The sequence below is a fragment of the Hypanus sabinus genome, chromosome 19 (assembly GCF_030144855.1).
Source record: "Hypanus sabinus isolate sHypSab1 chromosome 19, sHypSab1.hap1, whole genome shotgun sequence".
NCBI classification, from domain to species: domain Eukaryota; kingdom Metazoa; phylum Chordata; class Chondrichthyes; order Myliobatiformes; family Dasyatidae; genus Hypanus; species Hypanus sabinus.
In genome coordinates this window covers 74,562,093-74,584,870 of record NC_082724.1, presented here as the reverse complement: position 1 = coordinate 74,584,870, position 22,778 = coordinate 74,562,093, and the positions used below count along the sequence as shown (strand labels likewise).

Below are 22,778 nucleotides of genomic sequence, written 5' to 3'. Positions count from 1 at the left end.
ATCTGTTATAATTTAATTAACATTTTGGTTTAGTGAATGCTTTTTCAAGCCTGTTACAAATTCACTGCATGGTTCAGGACTAACTGGTCACTACAGTAAGATCATATTTGCTCCTCTCAAATGGACATAAGCTTACAAAGGGTATGCCATCATCTGACTAACAAAAAATCTTTATCACTGACAGTTATAAAACTACGCAAATTCATTTTTTTATTTGCCATTATTAATAAGTAGGGGACTGTTCATTTAGAGATGGTTGAAAAGGTGCAAAGTTAAGGTTTAATTTGTTTTCACGTAAAAAATAGACTGGATGAAAAGGGCCTCTGTTATACATTCCACTGAGGGTCACTTATACAACCATAAATCATTATCAATGTACTTACATGACAGTTTTAATACCATAGCTTTACAATACACTGACCTCTGTCATACTCAACCACACAAGATGATTTCACATTAGTTCGTTATGACTGGTTTCTGGAATTCTGAGCTGTATTCTCAAAACTAATAATATTTTATAAAGTTAGTCAAGAATCTGTGTGACCTTCACTTCTTCCTAAAGTTGCAATGTAAGCCAAATGCAACGTAGTGTTGCTGTTTACAACAACGTGAGATGCATGTTTAAAATGCAAATTGTCAAAAATGGAATTTATAAAGATGTGTAGCATAGCAACAAATAACATTTCAGTCGAATACATCTTGTCACCGGAGGAGAGAATACCTCAGAAACATTTTAGTAACTAATAAATAAAACGTCATAGACTAAATCCAAAACACTAGCTTTGACCAGAATGAGAAGTGCCAGTTAATTTGTCATTTAACTGGATCAGAATAAATGGTCATTCAATAAATGGTTGCTTATACAATGCCCATATTTTGCAGGGAACACTAAGGGCCATTTTCTTTCATTCATGTGAGTTGTTATTTTACCCTATTCCTAATTTTGCACATCCTTAACTATTAAGCTTGAACATCCTAATTCAGCACAAAAAAATTCAGAACCACCTTAAGTAGATCACCATCTATTCAGAAACTTAGCCATTAATCTGCTATTATTGCCTATATCTATGAAAGACAGTTCCAGCTGCTTGACAAATGTCAGTTCCTTTACCTTCACAAATGTCCTTTGTCCCAAATATTATTCAGTCCAAATGACTTTGAAAAAGTACAGTATACTGAAACAGAAAGCAACTATTACTAAACCAGAAGTTGATATTTTCTTGGAAGGAAGAATCTTAACCTTCAAGTTTAAAGGCACAACAATGATAAGAATACTTAAGAATCAAATTTATATCAATAAATGTACAAGTACATTTATTCAGCAAGTACAAGTTAATGTCTCTTTCAGTATTCCTTCAGTGACACCTCTGCCGAAGCCGATATTAGTTGTTAATATCACAACAGTGGAAGACTCCCTGTGACCTGATTGACCAACTTCTCTTCCCCCATGACTGCCAGGACAGTGCGGGATCCAGCTGCAATCTTGAGTTCAAAAATATATATATTATTCATCATGAAAACATGAAAATACCAATTTGAAATTAGAAGCAGTTTTCTTGTTAACCTGAGATTAAGATTCCATTTTACCTTATCACCCCCAGTATACAATCACAAAAATTCACAGTGTAAATGGTAATAATTTTCTTCCCCCTTTTATTGTAATTGAAATAATCCTACTTTCTGTCTGTTAATTCAAATGCTTACCTGGTTACAATGAAGATTTCTACACCACCACCCTTTAATGCAATGCATTCCAAATTGGCCCCAATCCATGGGTGAAGAAAATTATTAATTTAAAACAATGCCCTGTAATTGCTGGTTTTGCTGGTCAAAAAAGCCAGTCACTCCATATTGAGTACACAATTTTATATATGCAAATAAAATATCACAATACCGTAAAGAAAACATCTAGTTTTATAGGTCTTTCCTCAAGTCTAAACTTCCAAATCCCTTACATTCTCATTACTTTTCTCTAAACCCTCTCTGGTTCTGTCACCTCCTTGTAATGGGACCAGTAATGCATTCAGTTAATTCACTGCAGCCTCAGCTAACATTTCTGCATTTGTATGATTTCTACATTTCTCTGTTCTAAAATTATATACTGGGGCCATTAAGAGGAATTATCCTTTATACCTAAGCACCTTATTAATCTGCCCTTCTGTATTCATGGGCCTCTTCATTAATCTGATCTTGCATTAATGGTCAACACTGGGAAGCAAGCTTAGGTGGTGGTTAAAAATCAGTAATCAGTTCTGCCAACCAAAGAAAATCAAGCCCAATCCCAAAGTAAATATTACTGCAGTACAGGTATAACATTTTAATAGCAGTGTAGGCATTTTTAGAAAATCTGAAGAGTCATTCATCCACAAGCTGATTCTCATTCTGGAATGTTTGTAGTGGGTGTTCCTTTTCAGGCAGCAGCTGACCTGTGAGGGATCCTTCAGTTATGAAAAACCTCACTCACTTTTCAGGCTCAAATGTCAAAAAGAGATCCTCACAAAAGTGGAATCATTCTACAGTTTTAATTAGTATCCACATAAAAATGCATAAGAAGAAACTAATGTTCAATCCCAAGTGTGTTATTTATAGCTAAGAGGTATTTTTAAGTTCAAAAGGAAATTAATATTTACCTGGGTTCTTCCTGCATCTTGCACCAAGTAATTTGGAAGTTTCAGTTGACAAGCCAATTCTTGTAACTCTAGAAGGTGCTCAGTGCTCAATCCCTTCAATATAATCTTTTTGGCTCTAAAAATGTAGATAATCAAATTTTTTTAAGTGGAAAGAGTCTTTAGGGGAAGAAAAATGTATGTTATTTAGACACAATGACAGTCACTTTCAGCCTTCTAATATTTTCAATGACAGAAAGTAATACAAAATATTCTTGTTTATTCTCAGTTCCCAGTACTCTGTTCAATTTATGGATATGTTAATTTATTGTAGCAAAACAAACGTGAAATAAGAAAATGTTACTTAAGAGAACTATAAAGAAGTCCCATTTTGTTTGTTTCTAATATCATCCTCACATATCCCCATATTGAGCAGCTAGCAGCATTAACCAGCCCAACAGTGCACTATGGTAAATTTATTTATTCCAGGACATCTCTTAAAATGAGAGTCTTGTATTATCTTGTCAACAAATAAGCATCACTTAACGGGAAAGATTTAAGCATAACACTAGGGATAAAGTTCCTCTTTTGCAGAATTAAAATAAAATTCCAGCGATTAAAAACTAAAATCTGAAAAGTGTGTTAAATCTACATCTTAAGCAAAATTTACATAGCACAAAGTCGTGGTGTATATAATTTAAAGGAGTTTTATTATAGTCATTATTTATAGATACTGCCTGGTATCCTCAGTCAGCCTTCCTTGACCTTTGTTAACCTGATTATTAAGCAAATTTTGTTCAGGCCCCATCTGAGGTAATGTCAGATTTTTTTCCTTTCAAAGAAAATGATTAAAATTAAAATCCCACAGAATAACTAGTCACTGAAATTCAGGTAGGATCACACCAGAGTAACAAATTATGAAGGAGGAATCTACAACTTCTCTCCTGACTTGTATATAACAAAGCAGCTGTGGTGTTATGGAACATTTTGTTAGTTCACTGTCTCTTGAAATCAATCACAAAAAAAAAAGGTGCAGTGTTTAGTCAATAACTGCAACACCAGCATGAAACGACATGAATTTAATTTGTACAAAATAAATGGAAATCTGACAGAGTTTAGGCAAGTTCCCATCAACATTTGAGACTGATGTCTGCCATTTGCCTTGCTTTTTATTGGTTTCAATTATTTCAAAGAGCCCTCTAGTGACAGATGCAGAAGCCTGCATTAATAATGGAAGAGAGCTCAATTTGGATTTATTGTGAACCAGGCAATACAATTTAAATGATATTTTGCGCATCCCAAGCTCTAGACATATATTTAGTTTTACAGATTGTTTGTTCCAACCCGATTCATATCTTACCGCAACTTGATAGTACATTTTCAGTTCAGCATTTATTAAAACAATCATATTTTACAGTCTCATAAGAGATTCTGCAATTGCTAGAATTCCAGAGTAACACACACAAGGAACTCACATGTCAGGCAACATCAATGCAAAGGAATAAAGACATTTTGGGCTGAGACCTTTCACCAGGGCATCTTTATTTCACATTATCGCCTTCCCATTTAAGTTATTATACACAGTAATTTCTACACAAGTGCACATATAACAACCCTGTGATAAGATCATACTGGCAGTACTTACCCATCGTCATTCCATATTCTCAACATCTGCTGCCAACTGACTGATTCTTCCATCATTATTTGATACAAGCCCAAAGCACCATGGGCCACCTGTGCTGCAACCTGCAAATTTTTGAATAGGACAGTTAATATTTAAACATCGAATACAAAATTGAAACTATTCAAAAACATTCTACCTGGTTAAGTATTGTTTACAAAAAAATCAAGCAAGGTTGGGCTTTGAACTACCCCTTCTGCATTTCCTCAAAGATCTGAATTATAGTGGGTGATCATTTTCACAACTCTGGTTATCCATTATTATTTTAAATAATTCTGTTGAATGTGTTCTTTGCTTTCGTACAAGACCTAAGATTACTGACTACCTATGGAGCAGTGGGAATTCTTTTGTCACCACAATCATTGTGGTGAAGGGATTTTCATGGCAGAATTGGGAGTTCCTGGAGATTAACCTGGCCACACTGAAGGAATGGTGTTTAGATGGTATTTTGTAACAGAATCTTAAACCCATTTCACCTTGTTAATGAGAAGAAATGAACCAGTGAGGCTATTTCTAAAATATCTTAAGGTCTTGGTTTGAGGCACCAAATGAGACTTCAATACCTCATCCATTTCTAGAGCAGAAATGCATATATCCAAACTGCTCAGAATAGAGATTATTTCAGGGGAGTGCCAGTGCGGCGGTCACGGACGTACAGAAGCCGCGGTCAGAGAGGCAGTTGGCTCTGTGTCTCAGCACCGAACAGTAACATTTGCCCAACATACACAAAGTGCTGGTGGAACGCAGCAGGCCAGGCAGCATCTATATAGGAAGAAGTACAGTCGACGTTTCGGGCAAACTGGCAGGTCCATTACAAACAGCGAAGAAACTGTCCCGGAGATGTGTCTCATGGTCCCATCTGGCAATTTCCCACCTGGCTATTACCTCAGTAATTGGGCCTCAATCCCCTCGTCTAATTCCCAGTTGTTCCCAGTTCCACTAATTACACACACCTGCCTTCCATCAGTAAATGCAGGATAAAAACCCTGGAATCACAACAAGGAGCTGCCAGTTCGTTGGTCGACTCTTGTATGAATAGCCTCGTTTCATGGTTCTTTAGGACTGTCAGTTCTAAGTTCCGCATCGTTTCCTGGATTCTCTACGTGAACCTTGTCTCTGCGTAGAGACTCTCCTGGATACCCATTCCATGCTCGCTAAGGTGCTAACACCTCCCAACTCTGTCTCCGCGCCTGTGTCCGGCACTTGGGTTCAACCCCAGCCACATCCTCGCAACAGAACGAACTGGCCAAGAATGAACCCAGTGACACAGACCCCGTGCAACAGGTCCTTGCCAGCCAAGACTACCTACTGGGCACCCAAGACCAACTGCTCAGAGAGGTCATGGAAAACCTTCATATGCTATCCACGAATGCGAGGAAGGTCAGTCAGCAGGTAGACTGGATATCTGCTTCCCTTACTCCGTCCCCTCCAAGAACCCTGACTGCCCAAACCACACAGCCTGGGATGGCTACGCCCCTGGGATCAGCAACACAATCCCCTCGAGAACCCTATGCTGGCGACCTAGGGAGGTGCCAGGCCTTCTTATTACAATGCTTCTTGGTCTTTGAGCTACAGCCATGTACGTGCACTTTGGGTAGATCAAAGATCGTGTATATCATGGGGCTGTTATGAGGGGATGCCTTGGCATAGGCCACCATGATAGGGGATAACCGACCGGAGTTTTGTTCCTCCTTTGTCTCTGAAATGAGAAAGGTCTTCAAACAACCCATTCATGGTAAGGACGCCACTAAGCCCCTGTAGTCCTAGGATACCCATGGCTGACCCACCACAATCCCCACATCAAGACAACTCAAATGTAAATTATAGAAGATAGTGAAAAGATAATAAATTATTTATTGAGATCAGTGCCGGATTAACCTAGTAGCAAAAGTAGTATATGCTATGGGCCCTGCATTTTCGAGGGCGGGCACCAAATGCTTGCAAGCTGCATCACCGTATTTTCACAACGATCTGGCAATGCTGTTGTTTTCATGTCGGGGGAGCTGCATGCTCCATGGTATGTGTGCAGGCGTGTGTTGGCTCCTTGCTGTGTTGTGGTGCTATCTCCCACTCTCCCATGGTATGTGTGTGCAGGCGTGTGTTGGCTCCTTGCTGTGTCGTAGTGACCTTTGTGCTATCTCCCACTCTCCCAAGCCGCTGCAGCGTGCGCTGTTACGCTGGGGGAGGGTGTGCTGCTGTGGTGAGCGTGTGACTCAACAGTTTTATGAGACCCAGTTCATGATACCTCATTTTTTTCCTGATTTTAGGTTGTCCAAATCAGCTCAGGAAGATACATGGTCGGATCAGACTGTGAGTTTCAACCTGTATTTCCCAATTGAAATGAGTTTCAATAAGCAACTAAACAGATCATTTTCAGAATACCATTCCCATTTGGTTGTTGAGTGCATGTGATCCACATGTGCTCATAGCCACAACAATCACATAAATTTGCTATTGTTCACTAGCCTTTGTTGATACCGCTACTTAGCTTTTGTAACATAAACTATTTGTTTTTAAATGCATATTTCATTAATGCAGATAGCAATGAGCAATAGAGCCAGAGATATTGGACATCATTATTGTTCTGGAAGTGCAAAACGTAAAGCGAAGGAAGAAAGAGACCAATACGTAAGTTGACAGAATATTTTAAAAATGAACTAAGGAGCACCATGGGTCAAAACAAATTGAACAATCTCTCTCTAATGAGCATTGAACATGAATGTCTGCGTGAAATAGACATTTCCAGTATCATCAACTAATTTGCTCATGCTAAATCTAGAAAATGTAACTTCTAACTTGTAGTTCTATTACTTTTGACATTTGAAATTGATACCTACATATATGTAACACTATTACTGAAGTGTCAGATATTTGTCATATTATCTGGCTGTGTAGCAAATGAAAAAATAGAATTACTTTACTGTGCAAGTAAATAATTGATGTTTTAACACTTATGTGTTTTTAAAATTTAGAGCCCCTTTATAATATATGCTACAGGCCTCGCACTAGCTTAATCCGGCCCCGACTAAGATACAGTGGGGAATAGGCCCAGCTCAGCCGCACATGTAGGTCGGCTGGTGGCGCAGTGAGATCAGCGCTAGGCTTGAGAATGGAGGTTCCTGAGTTCGATCCAGTGACAGACTGCGTGCTCCCCAAGTGCGCTCTCCATCTGTGCCGGGTTGATGGCTCGTGTGTAAAAAAAGCAACACTGCCACCTCCAGTTTAAATTCCCACGCGGAAAATTTTATTTGAGGATCAAATACCCAAACCCACATTTTCAGGAAGAAAGGGCAATTGTGACGTCAGCGTTTACCCGAGCTATATAAGTAGGGACATTGGGAGTATGGGTTAGGGTTAGTCACAGCAGACGAACAGTGGAATGAAGACCTTCACAGCACTATCGCCAGCCTGCAAGACAGACCTGGCTCATCTGCGGGTACCTTCCAAAAGCTGAGCCTGCTGGAGGAGGCCAGCTGCCTCAAGGCAGACGACGAAAACTACAAGCAAAGATTAGAAGAAGAAATTCAATTAAGACAGGAAGCTGAAAAGGATTATGAAGATTTAAGAAAGAAAACTGATGAAGCCAATGTTGATCAACTTCAGATTAAGCTTAGAAAAATACAGATCTCTGAATTACGAGACATATCTGATCAGAACCATCTATATTGGGAGAAAGTAAATAACACAGCTGAACAGGAAGACACACGCCAGGCAGATCTAGAACAAGTTCTTAAAGACATCCATGCTGAACGTAAACAGCTTGCTAAGAGATATGAAGAGGATATGCACAAATGTAAGCAGAAGTTTGAGGAAGTCAGCACTAGGGCATCGGAAACTGCCAAGCAGAGTCAAGAATGCTATCGTAAAGAGATAAATAAGCTGATTTTTAAAAAATGAACTAATGAAGAACTTGCTGTTAGAAAAGGACAAAGAACTTTCCAGACAAAAGCGTGGATTAAGGGACGGAGAAAAGGAAAGATCTTCACATAATCAAATATCAGGAACTAATAAATGTAAAGACACAGCTTGAAGAAAGGATTGTCACTTACAAAAATTTACAGGGTCAAGTGGAACCGAAAGCAATGGACCACTCATCTAAGCCAAGAATAACTAAAGAAAAAGAGGCAAGAGATGCAAATGGCACATCTGAGAAAAATGAAGATTGGGGTGCCCTGGATCAAAACTAAAGCTGGTCTGCTGAAAACAAAATGACTGCAAATCTGAGTCCATCTACTCAACATTTTCAACTATATGAAGAGATCAATCTTAAAAACATCAGCAAAAAAATGGACATGTTGCAATTTTATATAATTTCAGTAAGCGTGTATCACTAATTCTGCTTGTTTCACATGTGGATTGTTTCTGAAATAAAATAAAGTGCAAAAAAAAAATCGAACCACTGGTTATGTTGGCAACTGGATAAAGTACAATTTTACTCCAGCAATGAATGAATATTAATAACTTTAATTTGGATGTGTGCATTTTCACTAAGTAGTACATATACTAAAAACTTATTAATTTTTACATGTGAATAACCAAAATGAACTAATTTCCAAACACTAATGAAAACAGAAATTCTAGTCGAGTATAATTTAGCAAGTGCAGGTTACTCAGTGCTGAAAGAATACAACAGAACACAGTTCTTTTAAATAACGGGAAACCATGCACAGAGGAAACTCGGTAAAGACAAGGATAAACAAATATTGTAAGCAATTAGTGTAGGAAATGGTAGAATGGTAGTTCAAGAATGGTCTCCACAATGTTTGAGGGGGGATACTGGGGAATAGATGGCATCTGAGCCCCTGGTCGAACACCTATCTTCACAGGAGGGACCGATGTGAGGCTCACTTCCGTCTTTGAAGCAGCCCAAAGTCTGCTGTGGATTCATTGGTCGGCATGTGGTGAGGTTGGTGGTGCCTTGGGCATCCTGGGATGGTAAAGGTAGAAAGTGAGGGTGCCATCAGGCAAGATCTGTGGAACGCCCACCAGTGCCAGGTTAGCTTTATCCTGCAATTGGTGGGCCAGGAACCCCAGCTCCTTGGGCCTATGCCCCTCTGCAACCGTGAGGGTCACATGGGGGGAGACCAACCCCAATTGGTTCCATATTTCCTCAGGCACCTTGGCTAATAAGGCAGAACCCTCCTCCCCTTCGACAAGCCTGAAAATGGTTATGGGAATGGAGTTTCCAAGAAAAGGGGATAAATGGCCTTTAGTTCTCTAGAGTTTCCTGAGGGGTCATACACTAAGGTTACGTGGGGGTCAGGGGGTGACAGGTCTTCTCATGTTATATCGAGAGACCACCACTGGGTGGGTGGTGGATCCAGAAAACCTTCTGCGGTTCTGGGATGCAGACAGTGATTCCCCCCGTCCAAACATTGGGTGAGGAGGTGTAGAGCACATGAGATCCCACCCGGTGAGATTTACCCCTAAATCCTGTGTCATAGCAAATTGGATGGCACCCTGTTGTTCCTTATCCTGCCCACAGTGGGACAGTGAGTGGGTAGGATTTCTCCTGTCCCATCAGGCCACTGAGTGTCATTGAGTCATTTGATAAGTCAAAGTTACGCTGCGTGATACAGGAGGTCTCTAAAGTTGATGCAGTTCCATTTGGTATCCTGCATTGTTTGGTTCCTTTCTTTGAGATGCGGGAGGTCATTGCATCATCTCTTGTTTTACTCTGGTTGGCTTAGAATCCCAGCCGTGGTTCCAGAAATGTGTGACTGCCCTTTTCATTGATTGCTTATTCTTATCGGGCCTATTCATATAATTAATTCTGAATGCCTTAGAGATGTCCTCAGGGAGGCACTGCAAAATCAGTGTGTTAAACTGGAGGAGGCAGTACCAGCATTATAGGCAGTATCCCCAGTGTAGGTGGCATAGTGGGAGCAGAATCGTTCCCAAAAGTCACTACCGTCCTCCCCTACCTTTGGACGGCACTTGAGGACCTTAGTAACGTCTACCAGACGTAGGGCATTCCTTATGGCATTTACCTGGTTTGCAGGTTGGACTGCTTGGGAAAAGGCTTGCCAGTCGGCACGATTTCCCAAACGTTCTCTCCACCTTTCCTGTTCACTAGTGGTAAGGTACTTGCATCATAAAAGAATATTATTTTAACCAGACCATAACACTCATAACCAACAAAAGCCACTATTTTATCTGCAGGTAGATGAGATGAATACAAAAAGTTCCAATCCTTCTGCATCTTCCCAAGACAACGTGTGACAGACACAATGAATTCATCATCACTTCTATAACACTGACTCCAAAGAGACAAATCCAATAATGATTTCCCCAAAGTCTCATCTAAAGATTAAATAGCAATTTAAATATAAATGATAATTGTAGTTTATATATACAACATTAAGATTTTCAATTGCAAGTTAATTTGTCTATGTCTTTAATTTGGAATCGTCATAACCACAATACCTTTCCGATTCCCATGGTTAATTCCATGTTCACAACAAGCACCATCTTGTACTCTTTGTTCAAAGACTCATGAACGTCAAGCCCAGGAAACATCTAGAAATTAAAGTGTAGAAAAGCAGATGAATTGAAACCTCTGGCAATTAAATTTTCACATGCATCAATTGAAGATTTGCAATTTTGACCATGAACTTGAAGGGATATTTGCTTTGAATTATAAATGCTAACAAAAATATCACTGGGTTTTTACAGCAAACCAGGAAAAAAATAACAAGCAAAAGGCTGCAGCTATTTGAGTAGGGGATCAGCTGTCACAAATGAAATGAAGTAGTTATTGAGGCTATTATCTTAACAATGAGGTGCAGAACTTGTATCATTATCGCATTCTGGTAGGTATTTACACATCAGATGCTGAGAAGGATTCACAGCATGGTGGTCTAGCTAGATCAACCAGGAGCCCAGCAGGCAAATGATTCACAGCTAGTCATCCAGTCCTGAGACATCAAGAGCTTTGTCTTGGACTCAGTTCTTAAGCAGGGAGCAAAAGAAAAATGCATGTTCTAATAAATTAATAAATGCTACTGAGAAAGACACTTAGAAGAGAAAACAGCAAATTCAAAGTCAAGTTTATTGGTATCCACATTAAGTATATGTGTGCACAGGTGCAATGAAAATCTTACAACAGCATCACAGGTACAAAGCACATATAAGCAGCATTCACAAGAAAAACTAATTAAATATAAATTATATGTAATTTTTTAAAAGAAAAAACACAATTAGAAAAAGTATATTTTAGTACAAAGTGCATCTTTTTGTTTTAAAAAAGCAGAAAGATCAGTCCTGAAGCATTAACTCTTTTCTGTCCACAATTGTTATGTGACTTAATAAATGTTTACAGCAATTTCTATTATTAATATTATTATTATTTCTATTGTTTCCTTTGTGCATTCATGACAGACTGTAAGCAAATTTATTTGTATAGCATTTTTCAAACACAAGGCAGTTCAAAGTGCTTTACATACATAGAACAAGATATAAAAATCAAACATCAAAATTCAGACAATATGTAAGACAATAAAATCACACAAAAATAGATACGATAAATAAAAGTTACAGTGCAGGAAATTATAATTAAAAACTACAGCAAAAAGAAAAAAAATTAAACCTCGATTTAAAAGAGTTTAAAGTTGGGGCAGACTTCAGATCCTCTGGTAGGTTATTCCAGATATGTGGAGCATAGTAACTAAAAGCCGCTTCACCATGTTTAGTAAATGCAAAGTACACTGCAGATGCTGTGGTCAAATCAAGACATACAAACAAGCTGGATGAACTCAGCAGGTCGGACAGCATTCGTGAAAATGAACAGTCAACATTTTGGGCCGAGACCCTTCATCAGGACTGAAGAAGGAGGGGGCAGGGGCCCTATAAAGAAGGTGGGGGGGAGGCTGGTAGGTGCCAGGTGAAAAACCAATCAGAGGAAAGATCAAGGGGTGGGGGAGGGGATAGGCAGGTGAGGTAAAGAAGGAATGAAAGGGGAAAGCACTATGGGTAGTGGAAGAAGGCAGAATCATGAGAGAGGTGATAGGCAGCTGGAAGAGGAGGCAGAGTGAAAGTGGGATGGTGGAAGGGAGAGGGAGGGAATTACCAGAAGTTGGAGAATTCGATGTTCATACCAAGGGGCTGGAGACTACCCAGACGGTATATGAGGTGTTGCTCCTTCAGCCTGAGTTTGGTCTCATCATGGCAGTAGAGGAGGCCATGTATGGACATATCCGAATGGGAATGTGAAGCAGAGTTGAAGTGGGTGGCAACCGGGAGATCCTGTCTGTTGTGGCGGACGGAGCGGAGGTGCTCGACGAAGCGATCCCCCAATCTGCGTTGGGTCTTGCTGATGTAGAGGAGGCCACACCGGGAGCACAGGATGCAACAGACTTACCCCAACAGACTCACAAGTGAAGTGTTGCCTCACCTGGAAGGACTGTTTGGGCCCCTGAATGGTGGTAAGAGAGGAGGAGTAGGGACAGGTGTAACACTTGCGCCTGCAGGGATAAGTACCAGATGGGAGATCTGTAGGGAGGGACGTGTGGACCAGGCAGTCACGGAGGGAACGATCCCTGCGAAAAGCAGAGAGGGGTAGAGAGGGAAAGATGTGCTTAGTGGTGGGGTCCTGTTGAAGGTGGTGGAAGTTGCGGAGGATAATATGCTGGATCTGGAGGCTGGTGGGGTGGTAGGTGAAGACAAGGGGAACGCAGTCCCTGTTGTGGTGATGGGAGGATGGGGTGAGGGCCAAAGTGCAGGAAATGGAGGAGATGCGGGTGACGGCATCATTGATGACGGCAGAAGGGAAACCACAATTAGGCATGTTTAGCTTTGACCCTGGGGACGGTAAGCAGACCTGCCCAGACAGCCTGAGAGCTCAGAAAGGTTCATAATGTAGCAAGAGACTGGAGATGTATTTTGGCCCTAGACTATTTAGTGCTTTAGAAGCTAATAGTAATATTTTAAATCCTCTGATGGACAGGAAGCCATTGTGGTGATCTGAGAACTGGAGTGATGTGTTCTACTTTTTGGTCACAGTGAGGACTCTAACAGCAGCGTTCTGAGGAATTTTTTACAAAGACCTATGAAAACACCGTTAAATGCATGGATGGGTTTTTCTAGAACTTGCTGAGACCCAAGCCCTTTAACTCTCACTATATTTTTAAGATGGTAGTGGGCTTACATTGTAAATGTCTTAAAGTGGCAATTAAAATTTAAGCTTGAGTCCATCACAACACCAAGATTCCTGGCTTGGTTTGTGGTTTGTAACAACAGATTCTAAATACGCACTGACTGTAAAGGAATATGACTGGATGATTCGCATCTGGTTTCACCTCATTTAAATGTTAAATCATTTTTTTAAATGGCCAGGAAGACATTGGGCACACATTGGGATCAAAATGGCAACATCACAAAACATATTAGTATAGATCACAATGACTTATAAACATTGTGGAAAGTAAGAATTTAAGGAAGGCACCAATGTGGCTGAACCTTCTGGAATAGCTAAAGCTTCAACATGAATTAAAAACATTGTCAAAAGACTTTCCTGACTACATTGCTTGTTACAATTGTGTGGTACTAGCAGCAAGAATAAAATTAAAGTTGAAAAAATTAATACCCCAAATAAAAAAGGAATCAGGTATATTATCACTGACATATGTCATGTAATTTGGTGTTTTACTGTAACAGTACAGTCCAAGACATAAAAATTGCTTAAATTACAATATAGACAGTGCAAACAAGGATTATTAAGTGGTGGAAGGGTTGAAAAAAGTAATGAAATGACATTTGACAAAATGTGACATACAACAATTAAAGTCCAAACTACAGGGATAAAATAAGCTTCAATTTAAGTTGGATACAATTGCTGTACATTCCCCACATCCTACAATTATATGAAGACAATATACCACTGAAGCACACTATAAAACCAGAAATTATAAAAAAAATTAACATTGCAGAATGGGATTAAAAAAACACGTACTTATGCCACAATATTATGATGCCAAGGAAAATTACACTTAAATCACCAGCTTCAGAGCAAAAGGGTTTCAATGAAAGATCATAGATTGTGATGCTCATTGTGACTTAAATTATATAAAAAACATATAAAACTTTAAGTTGGTATCAATATCCCTGTGGTTCTCTATCTTCAGGATCCTGAACTAAGATATATAAATGATAGCATAACGGTTAGCACGACGCTATTACAGTTTGGGGCATCGGAGTTCAGAGTCGAATTCCAATGTCAACTGTAAGGAGTCTGTACGTCCTCCCTGTGGACCGCATGAGTTTTCTCCGGGTGTTCCAGTTTCCAAAGATGTACCGGGTACGTTAACTGGTCATTGTAAGTTGTCCCGTGATTAGGTTAGGGTTAAATCAGGGTTGTTGGGGATTGCAGGGCAGTGCAGCTTGAAGGGTCAGAACACTCTATTCCACACTGTACTTCTAAATAAATAAATACTTCCCCAATTCAAACGTCACTCTTAGGATAACGATGTATTGCGTATGTATGTCTGCTTCATTTCCCTCATTGCCTTCAGACTTCCCTGCAATTTAGTGCCACAAATACTTGTACACATCCTGAAAGCTGGTGCAATAGCTTCACCTTTGCTTGGTTTTCACAAACTGTTCTCAGAGCTAAGACAACAGAACACTAGCCTGGATATTATATTTCCCTGGTTCCTTGTGCTTCCATGGGTATTATACTTTGTGCAAATCTCAGATTAAAAGCCATGAAAACCCTTTATCAGGACATTGGAACATTTCACTTTATTTTTTACATATACTTATTGTAATTTATAATAATTATTATGTATTGCAATGTACTGCTGCTACAAAACAACAAATTTCATGACATACTCCAGTGATATATTAAACCTGATTCTGATATTCAGCAGCTTCTCAATACAGGTCGACCGTCTATAATCGGCCCCATTGGGACCTGCAGAGTGCCGGATTAGTGAAAATGCCGAATTACAAAAGGATCACATTAAGCAATAGCTAACTGCCTCATCATAACTTTAAAATATCATGTAAATCAGTACAGTTAGGTAATAATGAAACAGAAATATTAAAAGAATAGCAAGTGAAATTTTAATAAAGTAATATACTGTACAGGCACAGATAAAATAAAGGGTACAGGTAAACGTACAGGAATTAACTTATACAGAACAGCTGAGCACTTCCACTTCTAAAGTGAGACGTTTAATATACCTTCAGGCAAAGTTACATGTCTGTAAGTGTGGGGTCGTCAGGATCATCAACATCTTCGGCTTGAAAATTGAGTGAAGCATCAGGAACTGGTGCTGAAACTGGCACAATGGTTTCTTCAAAACTGTTGATGTTGGTGGCAGCACATCTGGGTGAGCAGAAGCAGAAGTCAGAGAAAGGAGGTCTTCTATACGCCACATTTCATGCAACCGCCAGGCGGCCAGGGATTTGGCGCTGGACTCTTCTCTCTTCACTTGCAGTTACTAAGGGAATCCTTGTTAGTTTCTTTTCCTCCGCTTAGTAACATGCTTAAATTCAACGGGTCGCCACGTCTGATCTGAGGTCCTAGGCAGAAGAGAACGGAGCGCCAGCTGGGTGACGCCAGAGGGCAGTGCACGACTGCCGGCAGGCGTGTGAGAAGGCAGACCAACCCAGCGCATGCCAGCTCTCCTGTGCTGGTGGGTGAGATGGGCGGGTGCCGGGCGGCCGCGTCTGTTGTGGTTTCTCGTGCCTCACAAATGACCAGGAGACGCAGAAGATTCTTCAAGAAAGGTTAAACTTTAATTTGCAAATCAAATCTGAGACAGTCATTGAGCTAGTCGCTGATTGCCCACCGATCTCTGGACACAGCATTTTTTATAGTATTTGTCCAGTTGCATTAGCATATGTAATCGATCTATAGTTGCGTATTACACGTACTACACGTCCCTATTGTTCCTATCAATTGGCTTAATCACGTTCTAATCTACATCTCTTAGCTACCTCTCATTAACATACCATTGTCTTCTACATTTTTAAGACTTCAGTCTCCTACCAAATTGGGTACATGCATAGCAAATAATAAACTCAGAACTGAGCAATGTTCTAAGGCGGCCGCGTCTCACACAAATAATATTAATAAATGCTGGAAAACAAGCAAGAATCGCCTGTCTGTGCTTACAAGAGCACGCATAGACGTGAACAATCTAGCACAACCAAAACAATGCGCAGCAGATTGGTATGGTGGCCAGGGAAATTTGAAATCAGTGCTGGATTATCGAAGGAACCAGATTACAGGTAATTGGATTAGTGAAGGTCGACTGTAATGGTTTGAGTGTGTGAAAGGGCAGTACATGAAAACCAAAATGGGCGCCTCTAAAGAAAAAGTGATATTGTGGTGTATTCCCTTTTAAAATCACAAATGATCTTGGCAGTGAAACTTGCTCTTTAGTTACGAGAAAACAAAAATGGCTATGGGTCACAACCTCTTGATTTCTTCTGTAGCACTTAGGAAAGATACACATTGTATATTGATGTCATTACTTTCAAAATCATAACAAAGTGCCAAGTCCAATTTACTAAAACAAATGTGCTATTTATCTAAACAAAAACATTGTTTTCTTTCATCTAATATTTCTCTGAACTCAAAAATTCTTAAATCAGAACATGTAAAAAGTGGACTGCAACATATCTCTTTTGCTAAAAACGGTTCAAGGAAGGTAAAACAAGTCAGGAGTGCCTTGGAAAATGCTGAGCACATGGCTGTGTTCTGTTGTTGCAGAGGTACATCAACAATCACTGATTTCTGTGAGAAACATCAAAAAAAGGACACTTACTTCAAGCCCATTGAAATAAAACAGAGCAGCAGAATCGCTAGATTGATTGCCAGTTTTAATCAGAGCCTGTGACCAGACAGAAAATATTGATTAGATAATTGAAGACTGAGCAGCCTTGACAGAATGAGAACCCAACCTGATATATGAATAGAATACGTTAGCATAATCTAAGTGACTGGCTATAACAAAGGCCAAGATTATTGCATTTTGTGTCTTTTCATTCAGCCAAAGATATTTCCTTTTAGATAAAGTTAAAATTAAGCAAAAGGTGGAAATCGTATAAAAATTGAAAATTGAAAATGAAAATAAAAGAGGACATTAAATTGCTGAAAACTGATGCCAGAGAATAATGATGAAACCATTTATTGGTCATAATGCCATTGGAATGCATAGATTCAGGGGAGAGAGTTGGGGGGAGGACAGGGAAGAAATGAGGTTCTAGAATGATGGAATTATAATGTAATTTCTCCCTGGCAATGAATTCTGTAGGGAAAGAGGAGGATGTGATTAAAAAGAAGCTTGCCAGATATTCTGTAAACTTTCCATGGGTTGGAAAGCAGGAACAAGGGGGTAGAAATTCAGACACAAGAGACTGAAATCTGGTGCAAAAAATATCAAACTTCTAAGGAACTCATCAGCTTCTGTGGAGGGAAACGTTTGGTTGATGATTTTAGAGCCTGTGTACGGACTGAGAATGTACAGAAAAGATAGCCGGTATGTAGAAGTGAGAGGGCAAGGTAAGACAGAGGCTCGAGGAAAGGATGGGCACATGGAACCTGCTGGACGAGGGATGGAGTATTGAGACAGATTGATAAGTGACGTATGGATTCCAAAATTCATCCTTAGACGTGCCAAATTTGAAAAGCCAAGTACAACCCATTACTGTTATTACATGTTATGTTTAGTCCAAGTAACCATGCTTGAATTTCAATGAATTTCAACCTAAATGAGATAGACATACAGTTGGCATGATAAAAATAAAGTTCATGCTGAGAAAACTTTCTCCTACACCATGCAACAGGGAAGCAGGAAAAGAAAAGTTATTTAAAAATAAATAAAAGCAGTGGATTCCAGTTAATCAGGACTGCTGCTTATTTGAAACAACTCTTAAAGAAGAAAAACTGATTAAGAAAATAGCTAAGATTACCTTAGTTTATTTGGGACGCTACACCACTTAATTGGGGCACAGAACTGATGCAGAACAGTTTCTAACTAACATTTCATGTGTGTTTATGTAACTGTTATACACAAAATCATGATTCAAGTGGACAGTTTTTAAATAGCATCAGTTGCATTTGTTTGTTCAAAAAGCAACAATTTTTGTCAGACAGTTGATAAACAAGCACTAAGACAATTCAGAAACTGTTTTGCTCACCAAGGTTTCAAGCATTCATGCTAACAGAGACTGTACCAGAAATGGCTGGGAATGTAAATGAAACAATGTCACTACTTAAACAAATTAGAAACTACAAAAAAATTTAAAGGAATCAAGAATCATCTCGAATGTTACAATGAAAATGAAAATTTGGAGGATGCAACTGTCAAAAGCATTGTATGCAGGCAGTCCATTATCTGCATTGATTCGTTCATTGCATCCACTGGATGAATTCCTCCGTCCATAATGCCCTGTTTTCTAGTACTTTAGTAGTGTTCTGATTTGCTCCGAATTTCATTTTAGTACATAATTTGTTTGTGTTCTTTATACCTTTTTTAACTATTTCAATGATACTTAAGGTAATTGAAGCAGCTGCTTGACTTGGCCAAAATTTACTGGTCCCGATTAACTGGAGTCCACTGTATTTGAAAAGGAAGAATATAAAAAGAGCTACAAAAGACATTTAGTGTAGACACCTCTAACGGAAGAGATTTCAGCCACACACAAAAAATGGGTAAATTAACATTTCCTCAGCTATAACAATAAATGTTTCACCTACCTCCTTGGCCTTTTCTTCTGAGATACCCAACTCCATTAGTTGCTGTAAAAACACCGAATTAACTTCTGTCTCTGCCATCTTTGATCATGAAACTACAGAAGTTAAATATACCATATGAAATAAATTATAAATGGAGTTCTGATTACAAGTTGCTACTAGTCCCTACCTCTTCTGCTTATGAATTGTATTCTTCACTAAATGAACATACACAGATGGCTAAAATTAACAGTTCTCCTGCAACATAATTCACAGACCAAGTATGAGGCAGAGGTTATAGAGGAAGCAAGTCCAGGGAATCTATTTTTTTGTCAATTTGAGGTTTCAGGCATTGGGGAGATAAGTTGATTTATTGTATTTAGAGATTAAACACAAAAGTAATGACCAGTTTGCTACATAAAAGGACTTAAGTAAGATAGTCAGTTACTAGCTCCTTAATCCAAATTTACAGACTGTGGGAGGTTCACAACCTCTATCTTAGTGCGCCACTATGTGTGGTTAATGAACATTCACTTATTTTTTTAGGCAATTCATTCACAGTACCAATTTAAGTCCATTTTCTATCATTGCAACAAAAAATGGATAGAATCTGGAACACAAAACCAAATGCTGAAAGAACTTAGCAGTTTGATTAGGTTCTGTGGATGAAAAAGGTAAATGTCAATGTCTCAGGCTGAGATCATACTTCCATCTTGTTACCGGTTTCAAGCCGAAATGTCCACAAACACCTTTTGCTTCCTCAGATGCTACTTGAACTGTTAAGTTCTCTTGGTCATATCCTGGAGACAATTGCATTTTATTTTGTTTAGTTGCCTTATAACTAAGGAGTTTTGCAACAGTCACTTTATTCCAGAGCTAATATTAAAGCCACCATATTAATTTATATTTAGGACTACAGCTATTATTTCAAATATTAGAATACAAAATGACATCTGAAGTTCAATTGATAGTTTCAGACTTGGTGTGCTTGGAGACTAGATCACCAAAAAATATTTTACCAAGGGAATACCACACTGCAGAGGTACAGATGTTCAGGCAAGGCATTAAACAAGCACCCCACCTGTAGCAGTACCATTAGTAAAAGATCCTAATCTATTCAACAAACAAGAGCAGAGTAGTTATATCCAGGTACTCTTTATCCTTAATCAGCAATAGAATAGCTTTACCGATTTATTGCTATACTCTTATTAGTAGTAACCAGCTGTGTACAAGCAGACTGTTCTATTATCCATGCAAGCAGTTTTGGGTCCATTGTCTAAAAAAAATTGCTGGCATTGGGGAGGATCCAGAGGAGTTCACAAGAATGATTCCAGAAATGAAAGGGTTAACACATGAGGTGTGTTTGATGGTTCTGGACTAGTACTTGCTGGGGTTTAGAAGAATGAGGAGGGGAGTTCTCATTGAAACCTATCAAATATTGAAATACCTAGATAGAGTGGATTTCCTAAAGTGGGAGATTCTAGGATCAGAGGGCATAGTCTCAGAATAGATGGACCTCCCTTTAGAACAGAGATACGGAGGATTTTTTTTTAACCAAGGCATAATGAATCTGTGAAATCATTGCTTACATTTGACAGGTTGACAGGTTTTTGATTAGTAAGGGTGTCAAGTCACGAGAAGAAGGCAGGAGAATGGGGTTGACAGGTATAATGAAATGGCAAAGCAGACTCAATGGGCTGAATGGTCTAATTCTGCTCCTATGCCATCTGTAAGAGAACTGACAAAATCTGCAGATGATGGAAATCCAAGCAACACACACAAAATACTGGAGGAACTCAGTCAGCCAGGCAACATCTGCAGAAAAAAGTACAGCAAATGTTTCGGGCCAAGACCGTTCAGCAGGACTGGAGAAGCGACTACTCTTTTCCATAGATGCTGTCTGGCCTGCTGAGTTCCTGCAGCATTTTGTGTATCGGTTGCATAGGATGATGCATAAGGTTTCCTTTAATATTGTTCCGCTAACCTTAATGTTCTGCAGCATTAAGGTTGTGCTGAATTGACTGAGCCCAGCCATCAGCTCATGCATGCAGAAATTTCTTCCCAAATATTGAGGAACTCCTTGACATTGGACCAAGACTGCATCTTCAAAAATGTGCAAAGCTGATCTATAATAACTATCCCACATTAAGATAATTCATCCACATCTACTCCTTTGAAATGACTTGGAAAATACTACTAATATCATGGGACCATCAAACAATTTTTTGACCCCTCCCCTCCTTCAGGCAGGAGGTACCATAGCATTAGGATAAGGACCGTTAGGATGGGAAACAGCTTCTTCCCCTGGGCTATTAGACTACTCAACTCCTGGCAACCACCCAGGTGTCAGCACACATGAAGCACCAGTAGCATTATACTGCTTGCATATTAACTTGTGTTGTAAATCCACTTCGTAGTTAATTTATTTGTGTTAATATTATCTTATGTGCTATGTGTGAGTTGTGTAGTGTTCTGCACCTTGGTCCAGAGTTTTGTTTGGTGGTATACAAGTGTATAGTTGGAACAGGTTTCAAAAATCACATATCACAAAGATAGTAGGATTCCCCTTCCTTTCTCTTTGGTCAAGAAAGCACAATAGCGTCTCCATTTCTGGAGGAGATTAAGGCAAGTGAGGCTCACCCCAACCCCCTCCCATTTTAATCAGTTTTTACAGCACCATTGAGGTGTCCTATCCAGTTGCATTGCTGTCTGGTACGGGAATTTCAAGGCATCTGACCAGAAGTCCCTACAAACAATTGCAAGGACTGCTGGGACTGCCTCTCTTCATCTGATGCATGCTCAGGGCCCTTAGCATTGTCAATGATTCCTCCCATTCTGACAAAAGTCTCTTTGTCCCCCTACCATCAGACAGGAGGTACCATAGCACTGGGACAAGAACTGTTAAGGTGGGGAACAGCTTCTTCTGCCAAGCTGTGAGACTACCGAACTGCCTGCCACCACCCAGGTCTCATCATGTATGAAGCACCAATTACATTATACTGTTTACTTTTTAACTTGTATCGTACATGCACCATAGTATTTGTTGATTTACTTGTGGTATTATTTCTTTATGTGTTATTGTGTGAGTTATATGTAGTGTGTTGTACAGCTTAATCTGGAGGAAAGTTATCTCATTTGGTAGTTTAGGAATGAACAGCTGAATGACAATAAACAAACTTGAAGTGTGCAACACCAATGGAAACATTATTTTAAAACATTTGTTCCAATATTAACAGGACAATATTTAAAGAATTATAATTATAAATATTAAGAACCACAATTTCCTCGTGAAATATTTTTCAAAACTGAATTCCCTCTAGATATTATCCCCTCCCACAGCAGAAAGGCATAACGTATTATAAGATCACCAGAAGGCTTATATTGCAGAAGGCAATATAAGGCTTCTCCTTACTTCCTCCGCCCCCTTCCCCGACACTTTTCTTGCCCTTTGCGCCTTCCTCTGGATGCACACGTGCAATATATCAGACTCCAACAGGAGAATATGGATCAGCAAGACATATGCGTCAGCACCGGGAGGAACGACCGCAGTTCGCCCCACCATTAACACCCTCACTACTATCAGCCGCTCCTGGCGTGCAGTGCCCGAGCCCCCATCCTCTCGATACGATCCCCACAGCCCCCGACCCTCCGCGAACACGGTCACTAACAGCTCAAGAGTTAACAACGGAAGCGTGCCTGCACGATAATGTCCGCTTCCAGTCCGAGTCTTTAATCCATCCGGCAATGGAGGCACAACCCAGCCAAAGGGTTCCACACTCTGCTCGTTCCCAACAAAGGCTCCTTTCCT

At 39.6% G+C, this 22,778-nt stretch overlaps 1 protein-coding gene across 6 annotated transcripts; it reads right to left on the bottom strand.

The window, feature by feature from the left end:
- Positions 1 to 1,270: 1,270 nt before the first annotated feature.
- On the bottom strand, positions 1,271 to 22,727 carry si:dkey-19e4.5 (UBA_like_SF and PTH2 domain-containing protein). 6 transcript variants are annotated; one of them, XM_059944782.1, is made up of 7 exons: positions 22,667 to 22,727; positions 18,995 to 19,086; positions 17,061 to 17,126; positions 10,714 to 10,806; positions 4,252 to 4,352; positions 2,631 to 2,745; positions 1,271 to 1,482 (listed from the first exon to the last, which is right to left on the bottom strand). In XM_059944782.1, the coding sequence occupies exons 2-7, from the start codon at positions 19,070 to 19,072 to the stop codon at positions 1,396 to 1,398; spliced, it is 540 nt and encodes a 179-aa protein (XP_059800765.1). In that variant the 5' UTR covers positions 19,073 to 19,086; positions 22,667 to 22,727; the 3' UTR covers positions 1,271 to 1,395. The 6 variants fall into 6 exon arrangements, with proteins under 6 accessions (XP_059800765.1, XP_059800763.1, XP_059800766.1 ...); XM_059944780.1 differs by having other exon boundaries at positions 22,639 to 22,704; XM_059944783.1 differs by lacking the exon at positions 22,667 to 22,727 and adding an exon at positions 22,530 to 22,655.
- Positions 22,728 to 22,778: the final 51 nt, after the last annotated feature.